The sequence below is a fragment of the Phasianus colchicus genome, chromosome 5, assembly GCF_987193195.1.
Source record: "Phasianus colchicus chromosome 5, bPhaCol1.hap1.1, whole genome shotgun sequence".
Taxonomy (NCBI): domain Eukaryota; kingdom Metazoa; phylum Chordata; class Aves; order Galliformes; family Phasianidae; genus Phasianus; species Phasianus colchicus.
Genome location: NC_143440.1, coordinates 31,749,844 through 31,768,709, shown reverse-complemented (window position 1 = coordinate 31,768,709; position 18,866 = coordinate 31,749,844). Strand labels below are relative to the sequence as shown.

At 35.9% G+C, this 18,866-nt stretch overlaps 1 protein-coding gene across 5 annotated transcripts in view; it reads right to left on the bottom strand.

Moving 5' to 3' along the window:
- RASGRP1 (RAS guanyl releasing protein 1) overlaps positions 1–18,866 on the bottom strand; it is a 52,852-nt gene that overhangs the window by 12,306 nt on the left and 21,680 nt on the right. For 4 of the 5 annotated variants that reach the window (XR_016466925.1, XM_090141250.1, XM_031593729.2 and 1 more), the window contains exons 3-11: positions 11,675–11,780; positions 11,059–11,121; positions 9,697–9,828; positions 8,884–9,037; positions 5,898–6,071; positions 4,760–4,876; positions 2,799–3,074; positions 918–998; positions 250–354 (exon numbers count right to left, since the gene is read on the bottom strand). Coding sequence is in view for 4 of the 5 variants with exons in the window: in XM_090141250.1 (XP_089997376.1) it covers positions 250–354; positions 918–998; positions 2,799–3,074; positions 4,760–4,876; positions 5,898–6,071; positions 8,884–9,037; positions 9,697–9,828; positions 11,059–11,121; positions 11,675–11,780 (1,208 nt within the window). In the remaining variant the exon portion in view is untranslated. The remainder of the gene's footprint in view (positions 1–249; positions 355–917; positions 999–2,798; positions 3,075–4,759; positions 4,877–5,897; positions 6,072–8,883; positions 9,038–9,696; positions 9,829–11,058; positions 11,122–11,674; positions 11,781–18,866) is intronic. The other variant, XM_090141251.1, reaches the window with a different exon arrangement.

The following is an 18,866-nucleotide window of genomic DNA, read 5'->3' as shown; positions in this document are numbered from 1 at the left end:
TGGAAGAATACAAATCAACTTTCACGTTCCTTGCTGGATTCTTAGTCATTTAAGGAATTTCCTCCCATGCCTCACTGCTAATTCTGTTTAAAGGTAGCAGAAATATCCATTTTGAGCTGACAGAAGTGCTAACAAACTCAGCACAGTTTTGAATGTAGCCAATAGCTTGTTTCTTTCTTTGCATCCTTTTGTACCCGGCAGTTAAGACTACAGCTGAGATATAAGGTTAAATGGACCAACCGTACTTACATCCACCATCCTCTGAACGTGTTTGCTGACTGTTTTCGGATCAGGTTTTGGCGCTACTCCTGAGGCCCAGTCTGCAACTACTGGTGGTCTGGAAGGTGTCAAAGGCTACAATAAATTGAATGGAACTTTATTAGTACCACACTAAAATATTTTTGGTATTATACTTCTTTCAATTGTAACAATGGACTATGAAATAAAAGACTGCAGAAATGGTCTCTCTGACACAATGTCATATTTTTGATAATTTTGTTATAGTTCAAGTTCAACTTCCTTGAACTGTCTTTTCTTAAATTGTCACAATTCACTGACTGCCCTATAAGCTCACGATCTTTTCCAAAACAGGATCAAAAACTGCAGCATAAAACTCATGAATTTGATCATTTGAATCACAGAAGAATTCATAACTTAAAAGAAACAGGATTGATTTTCAAGAGGAAGCCTGATGCCTCTGTACAAGTAACTACATCTGTGTTTCTTTTAGGAAACCTGATACAGCATCAAGTCTCACATGCACTCTCCTTTATGTTTCATCATCAACCAAACTTTTTATGCTTTAATGGATTTTGCTCCATTTTCAGTTTTGCCCAAAATAAAATAAGATGAATGCAAGGGATATTAACTGCATTATTCATAAGGTTATTTTGTTAAGAATCTGGAAAGGTCCTTACAGCAGCTCGGTGACTTCTTGGCTCTCGTGCATATGAAAGTTCATAAATTTCATCTTCTGTGTAGTACAGATCAAGGGACAGCTGAAAATAAACAGAACATTAGCTTAATCCCAGAGCAGTTACTACTACTTCATTTACTTGTTCCTGGCATGCATTCATATTTTTTGGTAGACTGGTGTTTCAAGTTTGCACCTAGGAAAAAAAAAAAAAAAAAAACTGCACAGGTGTTGATTGTAATTTGAAATGGATGCATTTCTAAGTTCCAGTCTGTTGTTGCCGTTTTCTGGAAATCTCTAACATTAACATTGCAAGTGACTGTAGGCATCATCGTGTTAGTAAGTAACCTGAAAAAACCTGTTACTGCCATGATATATAGATAGTCTTTCAGGCAATGTAAGCACCAGTCCATGAAATTCAACATCAACTTTAATTCTCATGAAACTCTTGTGTAAACCGGGTTGAATCAAGAAGTGCATGATGAGGATGAAAGACAGACATGTATATATTTAGTTAGAATTTAACTATCAGCTGCAGTTCTGCAGAGTGAGAAACATTATACTTGGATAAGTTCGGGAATTTGAAAAAGTTACCAAATTTACATCTTTGTTTATGGATGTGTCCTGCAAAATAGTATAGAAAATAATGTATTGACTGGAAACAATTTCAAGCCAAGATTAAAAACTAGTAATGACAGTTTCTGAATATTCACATGGGAATAATCACATTAGAAATGTGACTGAATAGAAAAGCCACAGGCAAATGCATTACAAACTTTTCTCTTTCAGAAATCTAAATGTGGTTTCTGAGACTCAAAAATTAATCCAGTGTCAAGATACTTCTCTGAATAATTGACTAATGTGTTCAAGTGTCTCTTCAGACTGATTTGCCTGTTGACAGGGAAGCAAAGGGCACAGATTTTTGGAAAGAAAACAACAAAAAGCAAACAGAAAAACGATGTGCCCAGGAATATTAGTTGATGGGAAACTCTTGTTTTAAAGTGAAGTAAGTATTTTATGTCCTGTAATACATACTTACATGAAATTGTGGCCCTGATTGCTCCTTAAAAGAACAAATAATCTCAAGTGCATGAGCATGTGCATGTTATCTACCAGATTTTGCTGAAACTGGGCATGTAGCCATAAACTAAAAGGAATGCTATATAGCTTATCCAATCTGAGATGCTTGAGAGGGCCAAACAAATCTAAGAAACAAGAAAGGTAGAATTTCTATTTTAATCAAGAGATAGTACTTAAATTTAAAAGGAGAAGCAAAATCTATTTTTGTAACATATGTGCTAAATAGTATTAGTGTTATTCCCTCACTAAAGATAACTAGAAGCATACTGAAACAACTATATTTGACAGATTTTTATGTCATAGTTTTAGTACCAGAAGAAACCTGGCTGGAAATGTGGTATGTTTAACCCTTTCTTGAGTAACCCCCTCCATATAAACTTCCCAAATTTATATATTTTACATGAGGCAGCCTTATATGCAATCTTCTGCTTTCATGATGTAGCAAGGGAAGCTTTCTACCTTTCTCCCTGCTTAGGCTCAGTTAGCAGAGGATTCGGAGTGTTTCATTAGGGAAAGATCAGAGGTAATGAATGCTACTGTCATGGAACAGAAATAAATGTTTTCTTCTTTTATAGAAATAATTGGAAGTACAATGCTCATGCGGCATTTCTACCCTTGCTGCTTGGTAAATCAGCATCACTAACTTTTTCTCCTCATTTGCTAATGTAGACTTCCGTACGGAAAAAAATGTAGAATCTTATAACATTAGGTATTTATAATTATTATAATTCTCTATTTAGTTCAGTTTGAGGCAATGGAAAAACATTTTAAATACTGAAGTATTTCTCTATTCCGATAGACTTACCGTAAGCAAATGAACAAGGTCCATATTAGCCTCCAGGGGAAGTGGCATTTCCTGGAGCTGTATCAGCTCATTTATGTGGTTATAGAGAGAGTACAGTTTGCATATGTTAATTTTTTTGTCCTCTAAGTAGTCTGGCATAGCCTCATGAAGTGATATCAAGTCTTTCAGGTGGACCCCAAGGATTGGGATCTTAAAGTTAGTGCACTCATTATAAGCACGTCGATAACAGTCATAGTTTCTGTAAGATGAAAGCAGTTCTGTCATTTCATTAAACACCTAAAAATGAAAAGACAATAGTCAAAAATAAAATAAAAATCAGACCTTCAAAACTCTCTCTGTTCTACTTATATGTCACAGTAATTTCCCATATTATTCTTACACAGTTTGTTCACAGCGGCTCCCAAAATGGATTTTTAAATGTAAATCTTTTAGGCTCCACATGAAATCTAGTTATTCACCTCACTTAAATTAATAACCTATGTTATCTGCCTATAATGCCAGTTTTCCTACATTCCCTATTTAGTCAATGGAAAAAAAATACAACCCTCTCAAATCAAGGGGATGTGTCTGCAGATGTCATGTCTCTGATCTTCCCAGAAGCAAGCGTCTTCACCTTAAAATGTGAAATGCAATTCTCTGGCTCCCAGGTCACCAATTGGAATTGCCACCTGAAAACCTACACTGTGTCATCACAATATGGCCAGAATTCTTACAATTCAGGATGGCATATCAGTGCTTTTAAGAAGTTTTTCCTTGAAAAGAAGAAAGAAACATACACTGTACCTTGTTGTGCAAGTCAAATGAGTCCCAAGTCTAGCAATATAAATACCTTCCTTAATTAAAACTATACAGGCATAAAGCTGCATTCTAATATTACAAAGTTAATAGGATAATGTTTTACTGTGATTTGTAGAGTTCTTTTTTGTTTGTTTTTCTCTGTGGAAGTTCCTGTCTATCCACTCAATTTTTAACCTTCACAAATCAGTCTTTTTAGTTAAAATTCAAAGTAAACTTTAAACTAGTAAAGCCACTGCTTATCAGCCTTTATTTTCCGAGTTTTTATTAATGTTTCTATAAAATGATACAAAACGTTTTTCAAATGATGAGTACATGTATATTCCTCTTGGTGAGGAAATATGTAAAAGCAACAATAATAACAAAACATACCTTTAAAATAAGCTTGCTAAACTGAGTCAATGGATCTTAAGAACTGCAACTGTTATCAGTGGAAGGGGATATTTCTACTCTATATTACAGATATGCATTGTTCATTAAACCTGTTCATTATACTCTGTGATCAAAGCAGGTTTGTTAGATGCCCATAGGAATTCTTTCAGGAGCCAAGTAGAGTGTATTAGTCTCTTAAGAGCAAATGATTAAAGCCATTTAATTGCTTAAAAAAAAACAATAGTAACCTTTTCTTAGTTTTAGTAGCTAGAATCTCAGCAAAATTATACATTGTGTTTCTTATGGCTAAATTTGTTCAAGTCTGACTAGATAGTCTATCACAGGGAAAGATCAGATAAACAAAACTGGTCTTTCCAGTATTAAAGTGCAGAGGTCTGTGTTTGCATTTTATAGACTCAAGCTAGTCAGTGTTACTATGAACAGCAAAAGTTTTGTTCTCAGATGTTCTAGGAACTAATTGTCTGCTTTCACATTTGAATGCTATTCTGTACTTCTGTGTGGTTCTAAATGAAAATAGATGTTTTCGTATCCAGATATTAAACAGAAACTTTAAAGTAGCTCTACAAATCTATGAAGGAGACATTGAAAGTGTAGGAGTAACTGATGTTTGTGAAGATGAAGTGACAAAAAAAAAAAAAAACAAGAGTGAGGGAACTTTCCCTTTTTTTTCCCTCTGCTCTATGTCACGTCTAACAAAGTAAACTTGTTTATTTTTGTGTGAAGTGACCAAAAAAGTTTAAATTTACATGATTCATAAAAGTTACAATACCAACCTTAATTACATCATGAGGAACACATGAACTTGTTTCCTTGAGTCTGGAAATGGAACTGTGACAGAGACCTCCTATCACTGCCATTAATGTATTGAAATTCTGCAACTGGTGAAGCTTCTGTTTTGACATACAAACAAAGGGTATTCATTATTTAAAGCTTTAAGTTGTACCATATATACATCCAAATTCTGCATTTTCTCTATTATTCAGGACCGAAGTCTTAGAAGTTTTGTACCACAATCTATTTGACTTCATTCACTCTAGTACTGAAATTGTGATTTTGGTGAGTGTAACATTTATTTGTTATTAAATAATAATAATTCCGGATATACAGCAAGTCTTCAAAGGACTCCTCAGTATTTCTCCCTCTTCCCACAGTCTGCAACAGCACTGTCCAATTTCTTGTTTATGGTCACAGATGGATTAGCATGAAAAAAACATCAGTAGAACTATAGCTTAGCTTCTATCACATGAAGCATAAGTATACTTGTCATCACAGCAATTCATACATTGGAATGACAGGCATTTTCAACTTGGCACTTCACAAACTGATTTAAAGAATATATAAATTTCATTTTTCTGAAAATATTTCCCTCAGAATGAATATGAGAAAACCAGAGAGACACTGAAGATACTGTGTATGGGAACTATCACATCACAGCCTGAACCAGTGATTGAGCACCTGGAGAAGGGGTGTGCCAGCCTTGGGAGCACAGCTGCAAGCAATTCACTTGTGTAATCAGAAGGGGTGGACCCTCTGTCCCAAACCTCATTTAAGGGATGGCAGCCACAAGGAAGCTATCTCTACTTGGAGATTGCTTCCTTTGGGAGTTTCCAGTGGGCCCTGATCTTGGAAAGGTGTAAGTGATTCCTTCTTTATTATTAGACTGGCTGCTAATTTTCTTGGGTGCTTTGAAACTTGTTAAAGGTAACTATATTTGCTGCTGTCTGTTCTTGTGTTATAGTATGTGAATACCTGGTGTAAGACCACAGCGTGGCACAAGTATCCATACTATATGTATGAAATGGAGAGCACTGCCAACTTCTCTTTCTCAATTGATAGTGGGGGCAGGGGGAAAAGAAACTAAGGGACTGTTTCAGAGAAAGTCAAAGTATCATGTATCAAAACTTAACTGACCTGTGCAACGTGAATGAACTTGATAAATACTTCAGCTCGAAGCTGTGGTGTTGGTCTACTGAGAACCATTAGCTGCACCCACTGAGAGATACCATTGCAAAGAGCAATTGATCTTTCCATTGTTGGATTCTCTTTCACACAGCTATTTACAATGTAGCTCTGATAATCTGAGAACTCAAAAAAAAAAAAATAAATAAATAAAATAAAATAAATTCATCTACCTCATGGCCTGTATGCAAATACAAATGAAATACTGAAGAACAAGATAACTAGTGAACTGTAAATGCTCATAAGTTTGAAACCTCTCCTTTTGTTCTTTTCAAAGCAGAAAGCTCATAGTAATGGGATTAAGAGTCTTTTCTTCCTAATTTGTATCACATCACTGCATCATGTATATCTTGCAAGTCTCAACTCTCCCAGTGTCACTGGCTCTGCAGATTCACTGAATTTAGTTCTCTGAGGGAGATAATGCTTAAAACTCGGTTTAATCTGGTAATTCAGTGATAGCTAAAGTTATAGATACATACATTGTAAATATAGCACTCCTGCATTAAACTATTCTAATCAAACAAAAGAAGTTCTACCAGATTTGCATAAAACTGAGATTAGACTTTTTTTAAGAGGACTACAGATTCCTTAATATTTTGATGCAGCTTGTGAAATTCTTATTTAACCAAGTGACCTAAAATAGTCTAGGGAACTGGTGTATGTGACGAAGCACTAATATTTTTCTTTGAAGCTATTCTTCCCATTAAGATCAAAGAGAAGCAAATGTTTGTTTTCATGGATGCAGTGTATGATTCCTTTATTTATTTTTAATCTATTAGCAAGGATACACAAAGTGAATAATCAGAAAACATGATAGGATACTTGCATATATGCTTTTTATTACGGACAATAATATTGACATCTTAAAAACTTTCATAGCTATAGTAGATGTGTTCTACATACATGTTATATTTCTTTGGTTTAAGAAAGATGCTGAGTGGCATTGATCCTTAAGGAAATATCATAAATAGTGAAACTGTTGTTTCTTGTTCTCCCTCTGCTTTAACTTCCTCCTCTGCTCATTTAGTAAGAACTAATAACACTTCTAATAAGTCAGAGGTGACAGCAGATACCTGAATTAATCCTCTTATTAAATGAAAAAATGGGATAAATCATAAGAACAGGAAGAAAACAATAAGTAGAGCTGTCTCTAAGATTTCACAGCACTTACAGTTATTGTTTGAATTCTGAACTACAGCCAGATTTGGCTGGATGTTGAAATTTAAGCAACTACGCTGTATGATGACTATTCAATATTTGACTACATAATTATCAACCTCATAGCAGTTTCAGTACAATTATGGTTTGATTAGGTTATATTTTGTTCTCAGTAGCTCTCTCCTTCCAAAAATGATTTTTTTAATGCTGAACAAATTCATATCTAGTACTTCTTAAAACTTAAAAGAAAATTTTGGTGCAAGAACTTATTAGACTGGTTAGATGTAAGCAGATTACTAGGAGCTGATACAGTGAAGAAGTCCAGGTACTTAGATAATGCAACAGCCTGATATTGCAGTGACTAATTAAAAAGCCTCAAGAGTAAAGCAGAATTGGAATGAACAGTTCAGGCTGCCTGTATTCTACAGTTTTATGTTAAAATGTTTTGCAGGCATGCTCGTACTTGCAGTTAGTGATTACCACTTTCTGCACTTTCTTTGCTGCGAGATCCATGATGTCTCACGGAAGTCTTTACTACATGCTATATATATTTTGAGGATCAGCTATTCCTTTCTGACTTTCAAATGACTGAGTAGTTATTCCAATGACTGATAACATTGCAGGCCATTTGAAATCTCCCTCCTGGTATTTGCTGCAAAGTTAGAATTAGGAAAGGATTCTGTGGCTTCATAGTTCATAAATATACTGTATGAACAGTTAATGATAGAACTTCTTACTCATGCACGTTGTTTTCCAATCTGAGGTTTAAGAAATTTCAATCTACCCCAAAATGCATGTATGTAATAGTTGGAATCCCATGACACATTTGAAAGTGACTGCAATCATACCTGTTTTACTCATTAATAATTTTATGTCTGCTTAAAGTTTTGAAAGTGCTAGGAGTTATATGAGCTTTGAATGTTAGTATTACTACAGGCAGCAGTTTATGCAGAAAAGCACTTATCTGCTGCATGAGAATATTGCATTGCTGTTTCCTACTGTCACAGGAAGTTAGCTTTCCAGGAGATTTCCAGGCTTCCTTCAACCCCCTTGAGTCTGATGGCTGATCTGAGCCAAAGGGTGCTGCTTGTTTCTACGTGCAATTACACAACCACTTCTAGTAGAAATGGATTATTTGGAAGAAGTTCAAGTAGTTTATTCCACTTCCCGGAAGGCTCCTTCCCTCAATCTATTGTGTAGTTACCTAAGATATTTTATACTCACACCCTCTCTGAACTGACTGCAGAGAAAAGGAAGGTAGTCAGATAATTAGTAGTCAGTCAATAAGTATCATTGTCCAGTTTCAGACTAGTAAAACAAAAAGTATGGACAAAGACACAGGCACATATCAGTCCACGCGCTTCATTGTTAGCAAAGAAATTGATAAAATTTTTAGCTTATGGCACTACCAATCTCAGTAATAGTTGGAGATGATGGTTTGGATATAGAACAAACCAAGGAATATTTTCAATACAGAGCATGCATCAGTGCCCTCTGCACAACGACGATAGCTTTGTCATAGGGAAACAAGCTGAGCTGTGCTCATTCTACTTAATCTCGGGGCCAAAGAAACAAGCCTTACCTACTTCATTTAGTTGTACTGATATACAGGTAAGCTTTCCTATCTGGCTCTATAGCTGACCTTGATCTTGCTAACTCTCCACCACAATCATTTTGTCAGTTCATCAAAGTGCTTGCACCTCAGGGTTAAACCTGTAATGATACCTCTCTCCCATCTTTACTACCTCCTTCCTGCCTCTATTTAAAGTAAAACACTTACTGATATTCTTCTGAAGGATTTAAATTCAAGATAGGTAAGATGGTCTGACAGCTCTTCTGGCTCCAGGTGATCAAAAAGGAGTGAAACTTTCCGTTTCTTACTGCTGTTAGCCTTGACACGCTGTGTCAGCTTTCTAGACCAGTCCCTGGAATTTCTTTTTAGAGAAATTTTAAGAGAGAATTATCCAAAGTTATCATCTGAAGAAGAAACTTCTTAATTGATAACTTGCATTATTTTCACACTTTAGTGCATTAAAAAGTTAATATTTGGATTTCTAAACAGCAAGCATCTTTCACGAATTACAGACTACATGACAAAACATTATTTGCTTTAAGTATTTGTTGCACCTAAAAACAGTACATTACTAAGCAGTACAAGATTATATACTGTACTTTCAGAATTGCTTTCCCTGACTTTGACCTACTAAACATAAAACATTCCCTTTAATACTCCTTAACATATCTCATTGACGTTTCTACCTCCTCTGTTACTCAATCAAAATGCCCTCTTCTCTCACTGACTGAGTCAATAAGGCTCCCTGGATATAATAAAGCTTAACTAGCATAGAAAATCAGCACAAACTCTATAAAACAGTCCAGTTCAACTTAGCCCATTCTTGAAAGGCACTCTGTTCTTCTATGTATAATAATGTATGAATGCTTTGCTAAGAATTAGTAACATAGAACTTATTGTAGACTAAAATTAACCCACTATGGTATCATTATCCTGTTATACTAGTGAGTGTTATGTTTGAATAAAGGAAATTCAGAGCAAAACTTTGTTTACCAACTATATTGGAACTTTGGCACTCACATTTGAGTTGTGTCGATTAGACGACAGTGTAACTCCTCACCATTAGCTTTAACCAGTTCTTGAAATGCCTCCATGGTTGTTGACAGTTTAGAGTCCATTTTGAACATAATCCAAAACTCTGTAATCCAATACCTATTATAAATGGAAAAAAATATTTATTCTGCTTTACCATGAGTAAGGCTGAAATTTAGATAACTGCTTGTGTTCATGATTTTATTTCTTTTTGACCAACTTTGGGAGATAACAATTGTTCTTTAAATGCTATTGTTAGGGTACTTTTAATCTTTTACAAGATTAAAAAAAATAGTTCTATTAAACTATAGAAGTTGCAATAATTCAAAATTAAAATATTTAGACAACTTGTATGCTGATTATTTTCTTTACAAGCTTGTAAATAATTGTACCTATTCCTTTAAAACTTGAAATTATTCTGCCAAAAAATGCACTATGCTAGTCAGAATTGTAACTATTAACCAAAAAATAAGTTGCTTTTAAAATATTTGCTTACTAGTGATTCATTCTCACACGCGTCAAATACTTTCAAATGACTATACTTTTCTATGTTAGGCATTCAAATTATTTGTCATATTTCATTTCAGTTTCCACATGTGACTTGTCACGCACTGAGATAGTATTTAGGCTAGGGCCAACCTGACCTAGCTGCTCACTCGCTCCTTCCCCCTACAGTGGGACTGGGGAGGAAAAAAAAATTGTGAGCCAAGATAAAGATTTAATCTCTGAATGAAAGAGAGAGAGAGAAAAGAACAAAACCCAAAAACCAAGAAAAAACTCACCACCAAATAAGAAATATAAAAGCGGTCATTCACTTTTTCCCTACAAGCAGACCAAAGCCCAGCTGCAAGTCAAGCTACAGCTACTTCAGGATGGCTAACTCCCATTTTATTGATGAGCGGATTTCTACACTTCCCTAAACTAAGTTTTCAAACTTTATTGTGCTTAATAAAAGTGGTCTGTGATCATTGCAAATGACTAAGAACAGTTACTAGGGAAAACTACCTACAGATAAAACAGTTCTTTATAACAGTAGCTGCAATATCCCACTCTATTTTTTTAATAGACCTATATAATATTGGACATAATGCTCTTGATTCCTGAGCACTGTCAATTCTTACTGCTGTTTAAGGAACAGGTTCATATAGAATCAGTTGAAAAGTATGACCCAATAACTCATGCACTGATATCAATAGATCTGTGTGAGTCTCTTTTTGTCAAGTTGCTAATGTGAATCTTGAAAAGCTAAAGGAATGCAACTTTCTCTTTTTGGTGTGATCTTAATATACGTAAATACATCCTTGTATGACACAGGGACAACTAATGACTACCAAGCAAGAGTATTCTTACCTTACAAAATAGCATATCTTCACACACAGCACAGATGATTTCTTCTCTAAAGCGCTAAGATAAGTAGAAAATATTAAGGAAAAACACATGTATATGAGTCCAGGCAGACACCTAGAATAGTATCAAATCAGGAGGAAAAGTTTGATTTAAATACTCTATGATTTTGAGTGAGTGCCTGAGAAATAATACTTGTTGAGAATTGTCGTCTTCAGATGATAACATTAGAATATTCTAAAAACTATGTTTTTGTGTTTTGCTCTACTTGTACTGAGGATAGGAAAAACAGATCTGTAATGGTCCCAGGTTTGCAGTATCTAACACCTGTTAGATAATTCCTTCGCAGCCAATAGAGAATGATTTATCCTGCATAAAACTTGAACTGAAATTTCATCTCCATCTATGTGGATTGTAGGCTAAACCAGACAAAGAAAAAGCACATACCCTAAAACAAACAAAAGCGGCACCATACAGACAAAAAAAACAAGTGAAAAGTCTATTGTTTCCTTAGCAGAAAAGTAATGGATCCCTAGCTCAAATATCCTCTACCTAACTATCTTAGAGTAGTCAAACATATCTAATTTTTACCTTATGAGCAGGTGACTATTGCAAAGGATATAGATCACTGAGTTTCTGGAGCATATCTGCAGAAGAGATGATAAACTGATGCATGGTCAGAATCATCTTTAGCAGCTGGTTATTCTGATAAAAATTTCCTTCTAAATCTGGGGGGGGGGAGAAAAAGAGTATTCATATTGAAATTGTCATATAACTTCACAAACATGGAAGAGGCCTCTTCAGAATCCTAGCTCTCAGCAGGCTGGTTTATCATGCTATTTGAAAGATGGTAGTTAGCTACTGACATAGTAGGTCTGTCTTCTTTTTTTCTGTGATGAGAGATAACAAAAAACAGCTTTGTCTCAAAAACAATCAAAATATTCAGATAGCTGTACATAATGACCAGATGAACTTAACACTTGTAACTTTATTCATTAATTTCTTACACAAGAACTAGGCTACTGATCCATGTCAGTCAGTGGCGTAACTGAACTCATCAGAATAGAGATATTCTTAAGTGATTATGCAGGTTTTTTATGTAGCTGACATATACAGTCCTAAAGTAAGCAGGCATCTAGAAATGCATGGAATGAGGTTCAGTGTATGCAGAATGTCAGGGGTAACCAATGCATACTCAGTGGTGGACCTAAACATCCTAATGCATTTCTTTGAACTGTACACTACAAGGAATTAACTTGAAGGAGGTTTTTAGACTAGATCTGTCTTGTCGGCTTCATGGGTGCTTTTTTCCCATATTAGGAAAAGATCAAGGATATTAAACGTATCAATATTTTACAAAGTTTTCATTTCTCTTGCACACATTTTAACTACTGGTCTGTTAATATTAACAAATGATAGTTTTGCATTGACTGCCCTGAGACAGAATAGGTAACTTGAAACAGAATTCTATGTCCTTTCAAAACTTACCTTTTTGCCTCATTTTAGAATATTTTATCTTCTACTAAGACAAATATAGTTATCATCTGAAACAAGAACAGTGTGCAGAAGCAATGCACGATAACACAAAAAGGAAGAAGTAGGTGAAAACAGCAGATTTGCAGCATATGAAGTGGTATCTACTACTAGAGGGGGAAAAAAGACACTTTTTTTTTAGACTGCACAATGCAGTAAAAGAATATTAAACTCATCCTATTCACATAATTCATGTTAGGCACTGAGAAACAATTTCCACATCCTCATACAGGTGGGAAACGCACATGAAGAGGAACCCAAAGCCAATGCCTTTCCTGCCAAACAATGCATTAGATCTGTGGTAGAACTAATCAAGAGGAAGCTGGGCTTTATTTATTTCCTACTACTCACTCCACAATAATTCTTACTGTCCCCTGAAAGCTTTCTTTTCCCTTTATCAGTGCTATAACTTCTCTCTCATGCTTATAGTGGGTAATACAGAATATACTGTGCCTGAATCCAGGCTGATTGGCCAGAGAGTGAAAGCCAACCAAATGCTAGGTTCACACTGCTACCCCTACGCCAATGTGGATGTCTCCCTTCTACGTATTCAATCCTTTAGAGATCCTGATCTTTCCATCATCAGACAGACTAATTTAATTATTTCATGCAGAGTATATGCAGTTCAGTAGGAAGGTGATTCAGAATGACCTAAGCCTTAGTTTACAAGTGAAGTTACTGTTTAAGCTCTCAGTTTGAGCCCTTAGCAGCAGAGGACATGCTGGGTATCTATCATGCACTGGTGTAGATATTCTGGAAATGGTGTGCACAGTTTGCAGGAAAATCAATATGATGGACAGACAGAGCCTCAGGAAAGGCAAGCAGAAAATTCCTGATCATTAGATTCTGGCATCAACCCACTCAGCATTAATATACCAAGAATAGAAACTTTATATGTCAGGTTGTCTTTGACAATGAATGTGAGAGACCACTTTCTGTAATCATTGCTACATCATAAGAGGCAATTCTGCTTCTAACCTCGGTCTAATATACTGACAGAGAAAGCAGTGAAGAGTTAGGAGAGAAAGCTGCACTACTTGTCTCCCATTTGGAGCTAGCAAAAAACTTCATGTGAACAGTTACTGTCAATGTAGAATTTAAAACAGAGCATTCAAGACATAACATCCAAACCATCCTGTACCTACAAAAGGAAAGATCATAAAATTCCAGGAGACTAATCTCCGTAGTGTTATTCTCTACTTTCAGTAGAGTGACAGGTTTACTCTAACAGGAGCAGCTGCAGATACTTTTAGAGATGTGTGCTCTCTAGCAATCCTTCCAGATTTGTTTTCACATCTTAACTGAGTTTCACAGTCATGATAGTGCATTCACTACTCAAGAAATACAGAGCACTCAGCTTAGCATATGGTTCAACTAAACTGATATGAGAGCGCACACATTCTCTGTTACCAACCACAGGCATGTCCTTAAAAGTCTAGGACATCTTGGTAGTAACATGCAAGAGCTACTCTATAGACTGTTTTCCTTTCAAGGAATAGGTAAGTACTTGGCATCAATAATAATTATTTTTAACTGTATAAATCCAGTTTCCCACAAAATCACAGATAGGGACTAGTCCTTTGCTTTAAATACAATTAATACATTCCCTATTAACTATTCACTGTTCTTTGTAGAGATGAGACAAGCAGGCTGCTGTTTATACTGGAAAACAGTTGGGTCAGGGCTTTTGAGCAATGACATAATAAAATGCAGTCAGATGAAGACAGACTGGGAAAGAATACTGACTAGCAATCTAAAAAAAAAAAAGCATTGGTAATACATAAGTTCAAGTAATCAATATTGAATAAAAATTGACTTTGGTGAATAGGCATCCAGCTCATGCTTCAAAAAACCTTCTTCAGCTGTCTTTTGATTTTTATTTTAAATTCCTAATTTTAAAGCAGAAACTGAAGCTTACACTTGTGTTCTCGCATAATTTCATTCATTACTTACAGAATCTTTCTGCTCTTAATGGAATGTAAATAGCTTAGGCATTAAAACAGCTGCTGTGTAAGTTTTGCTGGAGAAATGGGGAATTTGCAAATAAAGGCTGGGACATCAGGAATCATAATGTTTATTAAATTCTTTAGTATTTGGCTTATTATCCCAAGTGTTTTTAAGAAGACTAAAATGCTTTTAAATATAGCACACAGAGGTCCGTACCAATTTTTACAAAATAGAATGGCTTGGGTTGGAAGGGACTCCAAGGTCCAACTCCCCTGCTATAGGCAAGTCCATCAACTTCCAGATTTGGTAGTAGCCAAGGCTGCACAGAGCTCCATCCAACCTCATCTTGAACACCTCTAGGGATGGAGCATCCACAGCCTCTCTGGGAGGTCTGTTCCAGCACCTTACCAGTCTCTCTATGAAGAAGTTCCCCCTGATATCCATCTAAACCTTCTCTTCTTGAGCTTAAAACTATTCCCCCCTGTTCTATTGCTATCTACCCAAGTAAAAAGTTTATTCCCCTCCTGTTTATAATCCCCTTTTAAGTATCAGAAGGCTGCAACAAGGTCTCCAAGCAGCCTTCTCTTCTCCAGGCTGAAGAGTTCCCTCAGCCTGTCTTCATAGAGGAGATGCTCCAGCCCTCTGATCATCTTCATGGCCCTCTGGACCCTCCCAACATATTCACATCTTCCCTGTATTGGTGGCCCCAGACCAGGATGCAATGCTTCAGTTAGGGCCTCGTGAGGGCAGAGTAGAGAGGGACAGTCAACTCCCTGTCCCTGCTGGCCACCCCTCTTCTGGTGGGGGCCCTTCATCCAACAGATTTTTTAACCAGAAAAGCAGTTCTGCATATCCTTAACTTGAAAGCCAAAATAGTTATTTGCACATATATAATTGTGTACAGCTATTGCTAAATCATCTGCTTTTCAGAAGTGTTCAATACGGATCACCTCCAGCTGAAAAATACAGCACATGTCTATCTCAGCAGTTTCTATCTGTGCATATTCCAGGCTTCTACCATAAGTATTACGTGGCATCATGCTTCCAATTGAACTTGGATCTTTTTAATGATGTTTTAAATATTTTTTTTCTGCACTGTAAAGGTGAGGAAAAAAACAGTATGTTCTACCTAATATTAGTGGTTAGGTCAACACGCTTATTTTCTCACCCAACAGAAGTGAATTTATGCTTTAAAAGATCCAGATGCAGCTAACTCACATCAGAGGTGAATGCTCTTAAAGTAAAGAGTAATTATTTTGCACACAGTGAAGCAGTACTAAACTTTATGCTATCTATTCCTACCCTGTGCCAGTGACTAAAAGGCTTAATCTGCACTAAGAAAAGCTTTGTACTTGTGATGTACTACAAAACCAAATATGCACTGCAGACAAAAGTCTTATCAGTTTTCAGTACATCTCAGCACAAAGTAGCAAACCTGTATGGGATTGTAGCAGCAGATAATTTTACAAATACGATCATTATCAAATATTTAATGTAACCTTCCTGCCAAATCTATAAAAGAAATGCTTTTTAGGTAAGTACACTGTTAATGAATAATGTTAGTAAAGAGAAAAATATCAGGTCTGATATTTTGTATTGCATAAATTCCTAATTCAATAAAAGCTAAAAACTGACCTTCAGTGTGAAGAGACTCCAGTTTCAGAACTGTCACTGACCAGCAGGTAGCTTCTTTTCAGAGAGCTGACCTGCTAAACATAACTGTGTGTAAGGAAGTTACAAAAGCTATGGTAAACTATCTTTGTGCAAACAGGGAAGGTGATTATGGGGGTTTTCCTGACTCACTTGGGAGAGTCTCTCTGAATGCCTCTACAGCATTTTTTGAACCTCCACAAGGTTTGTTGTTTTTTTTAAGTGTGAGACTCATTTTGATTTCCGTTTGTATATGTGTTTCTAACCACATACTCTGCTGAGCAAAAACCGGAGTGACAACTAAATAAAGTAGCATGGGTATGTTTCAGTTAGTCGATTTACCTTAATAGAGTGCTGCAAAATGCTGCATAAGCCTTAGATTTGTTTCACTGCAGAAAAATATAAACAGTCTACAAGGTACTTTTTTCTCCTGTAAATGCCCTTAAGATGTTTTATTAAAAGTTCTCTGAAGCAAACAAGAAAGTAGGAACTGAATATACTTTTCCAGTCCTTAACTACATGCATGAGAATACAAAGAGATACAGGACTGAATATTTCATTTATACAGCAAGACGAGGTCACTTGAATTTACAGTTACCAGAGTTCCATTTTATATGTGAGAATCAAACAAAAGTAAGACCATCCTAACCTAGGCCTATCAGCCATTCTTGTGCATGATCCAACTGGCGGCTCCCTCCAATCTGTGATTTAGATATAACTGAACTATCACTTGTTTCTAGAATAATTAGAAGAATATAAGTATTCAAAAGCTAATAATAAAGGCATTAAGAGCAAACTACCTATTTTTTACTACAACCCCAAGCTTATGGTAAATGTACTCACTAGAAGATGTTCTATAGACACTACCACGGTCCTGAGACCTTCTTACATATGAATGCAATCATAAGGCAACAAGAATAATGCCAGGAAGGTCTTGAACTTTTTGCAAGAAAGAAATTTGTTTTTCCTAGGTCTAAGAGGCATTTATTTTATGAGCATTTCTTTACCATCAGGTTCCAATTCTGTCATCTGCTGTACCATTTAAAATGCATAAGAAGTGAATCATAGAACACTGATATCACATGATCAGTGACTAAACTACTAAGAACATGAATAATTTCTTGTAAGCTACCTGAAGTCTTCCAGTCACTATCAAACCTAGCACCAAGAACAATACAACGACAAATCATCAGGCAATTGCCAGGCAGTCTTATTTAAGTGCAAGGCTGAAAGTCATTGGTTGCTATACTGACGTTGCTCTATGGTATTCTATATTAGTATTCAATGTAGTATTCTGCAGAGTGGTGGTGTTTGTTCTGTTTTTCTTGTTGTTCTGCTTTATTTGTTGGGGTTTTTTCTACATGATGTCTTTCAGAAATAGTATACGTTAATTACAATGACCTTATGAAGATAAGCAAAATAATTATTTTTAGATGCAGCAGAAAGCAGCTGGAATCTTCAAGCTCTCCTATTTAAATTTAATTATACAAATGATGGTTGTCCCCAGCACACAGCAATGTGCTTGTAACCACTAAGTCACTCATATTACAAAAAAAAAAAAAGATAGTACAAGAGAGAACTTCAAAATTAAAATGAGAACTCTGCTTTTTTAATAATCTCTGTACCACTAACAGAACCCTAAACAAGTTGAACAGATGCTGGAAGAAACACTATAAACTTGATGCTTCTCTAAGTCTACTTCACACTTCAAGACACCTACAGAATGGGAAGGAAAAAAAAAAGTTCTTCCAAGTACTCATTAACAATGCAGATTTGACCAAGGCCCAAGCAAATCTAATATGCATCCAAGACTACTCCATATGAGAATAGAGAACATCAGGGAGTAAAAGTCTCGAGGGAAAGACATTACTCTCTCAGAAACAGCTTTTGGAGAGCTGCCTCTTGCAGAAAGCTCTGGGTGGGTAATTCTTTGAAATGAAAACAAGAGGATAAATGTTCTTGTCAAGGGGAAATGGGATGATTTTGAAAAATTAAAATGTTCTTTAAGAGAAACCAAATGAAATGTGGGTGGAAAGTGTTCCATTAGCCTTGGAAATTCAAATCAAGCACAAAAAGTAAAATGTTAACACCCCCTCCATGCACTAATTTTCATTGTTCTATAGTATAGTTAAAGTATTGATTTTGGCAAATGAGAACTTTTTAATTGGGCTTTTTCTACAAAGCCTACCAATTGTAATTTAAGTGTTTTTTCAAAGCTATGAATCATGATACTGGAGGAGCCACGTGTAGTTTTTGAGCTATAGGCAACTCTTGAATAATTCAGGTGTAGTGCCTGGCAACACAACTGTGCCAGTGTAAGTGCTGGTGGATGAACAAATAAGACTTCTAGAATGGAATCAGAAAATTGAGCCCAGTATTGCTAAATAACCACTGAACTCAACTGCATGCTCAGCACTTACTCATCCTACAACTGCATTGCTTTTACAATAATATTCTAACTGCATGATTGATCCTGGGGCAGCCAATCATAAGATTGAGGAAGCACGAAGTCAGCCACATCCAAAGGTTCAAACTACAACAAACCAGCAGACACCAAGCGTCTTTCCTCTCTGAGACCTCAAGATGTTACAGATAGATTAGGCCCCAGTTTCTGGCCTTAATTTTAATTGCTGACTCATACTCCTACCCTAAATCCTGCTATGATATTCCTGACTTGCTTTTTC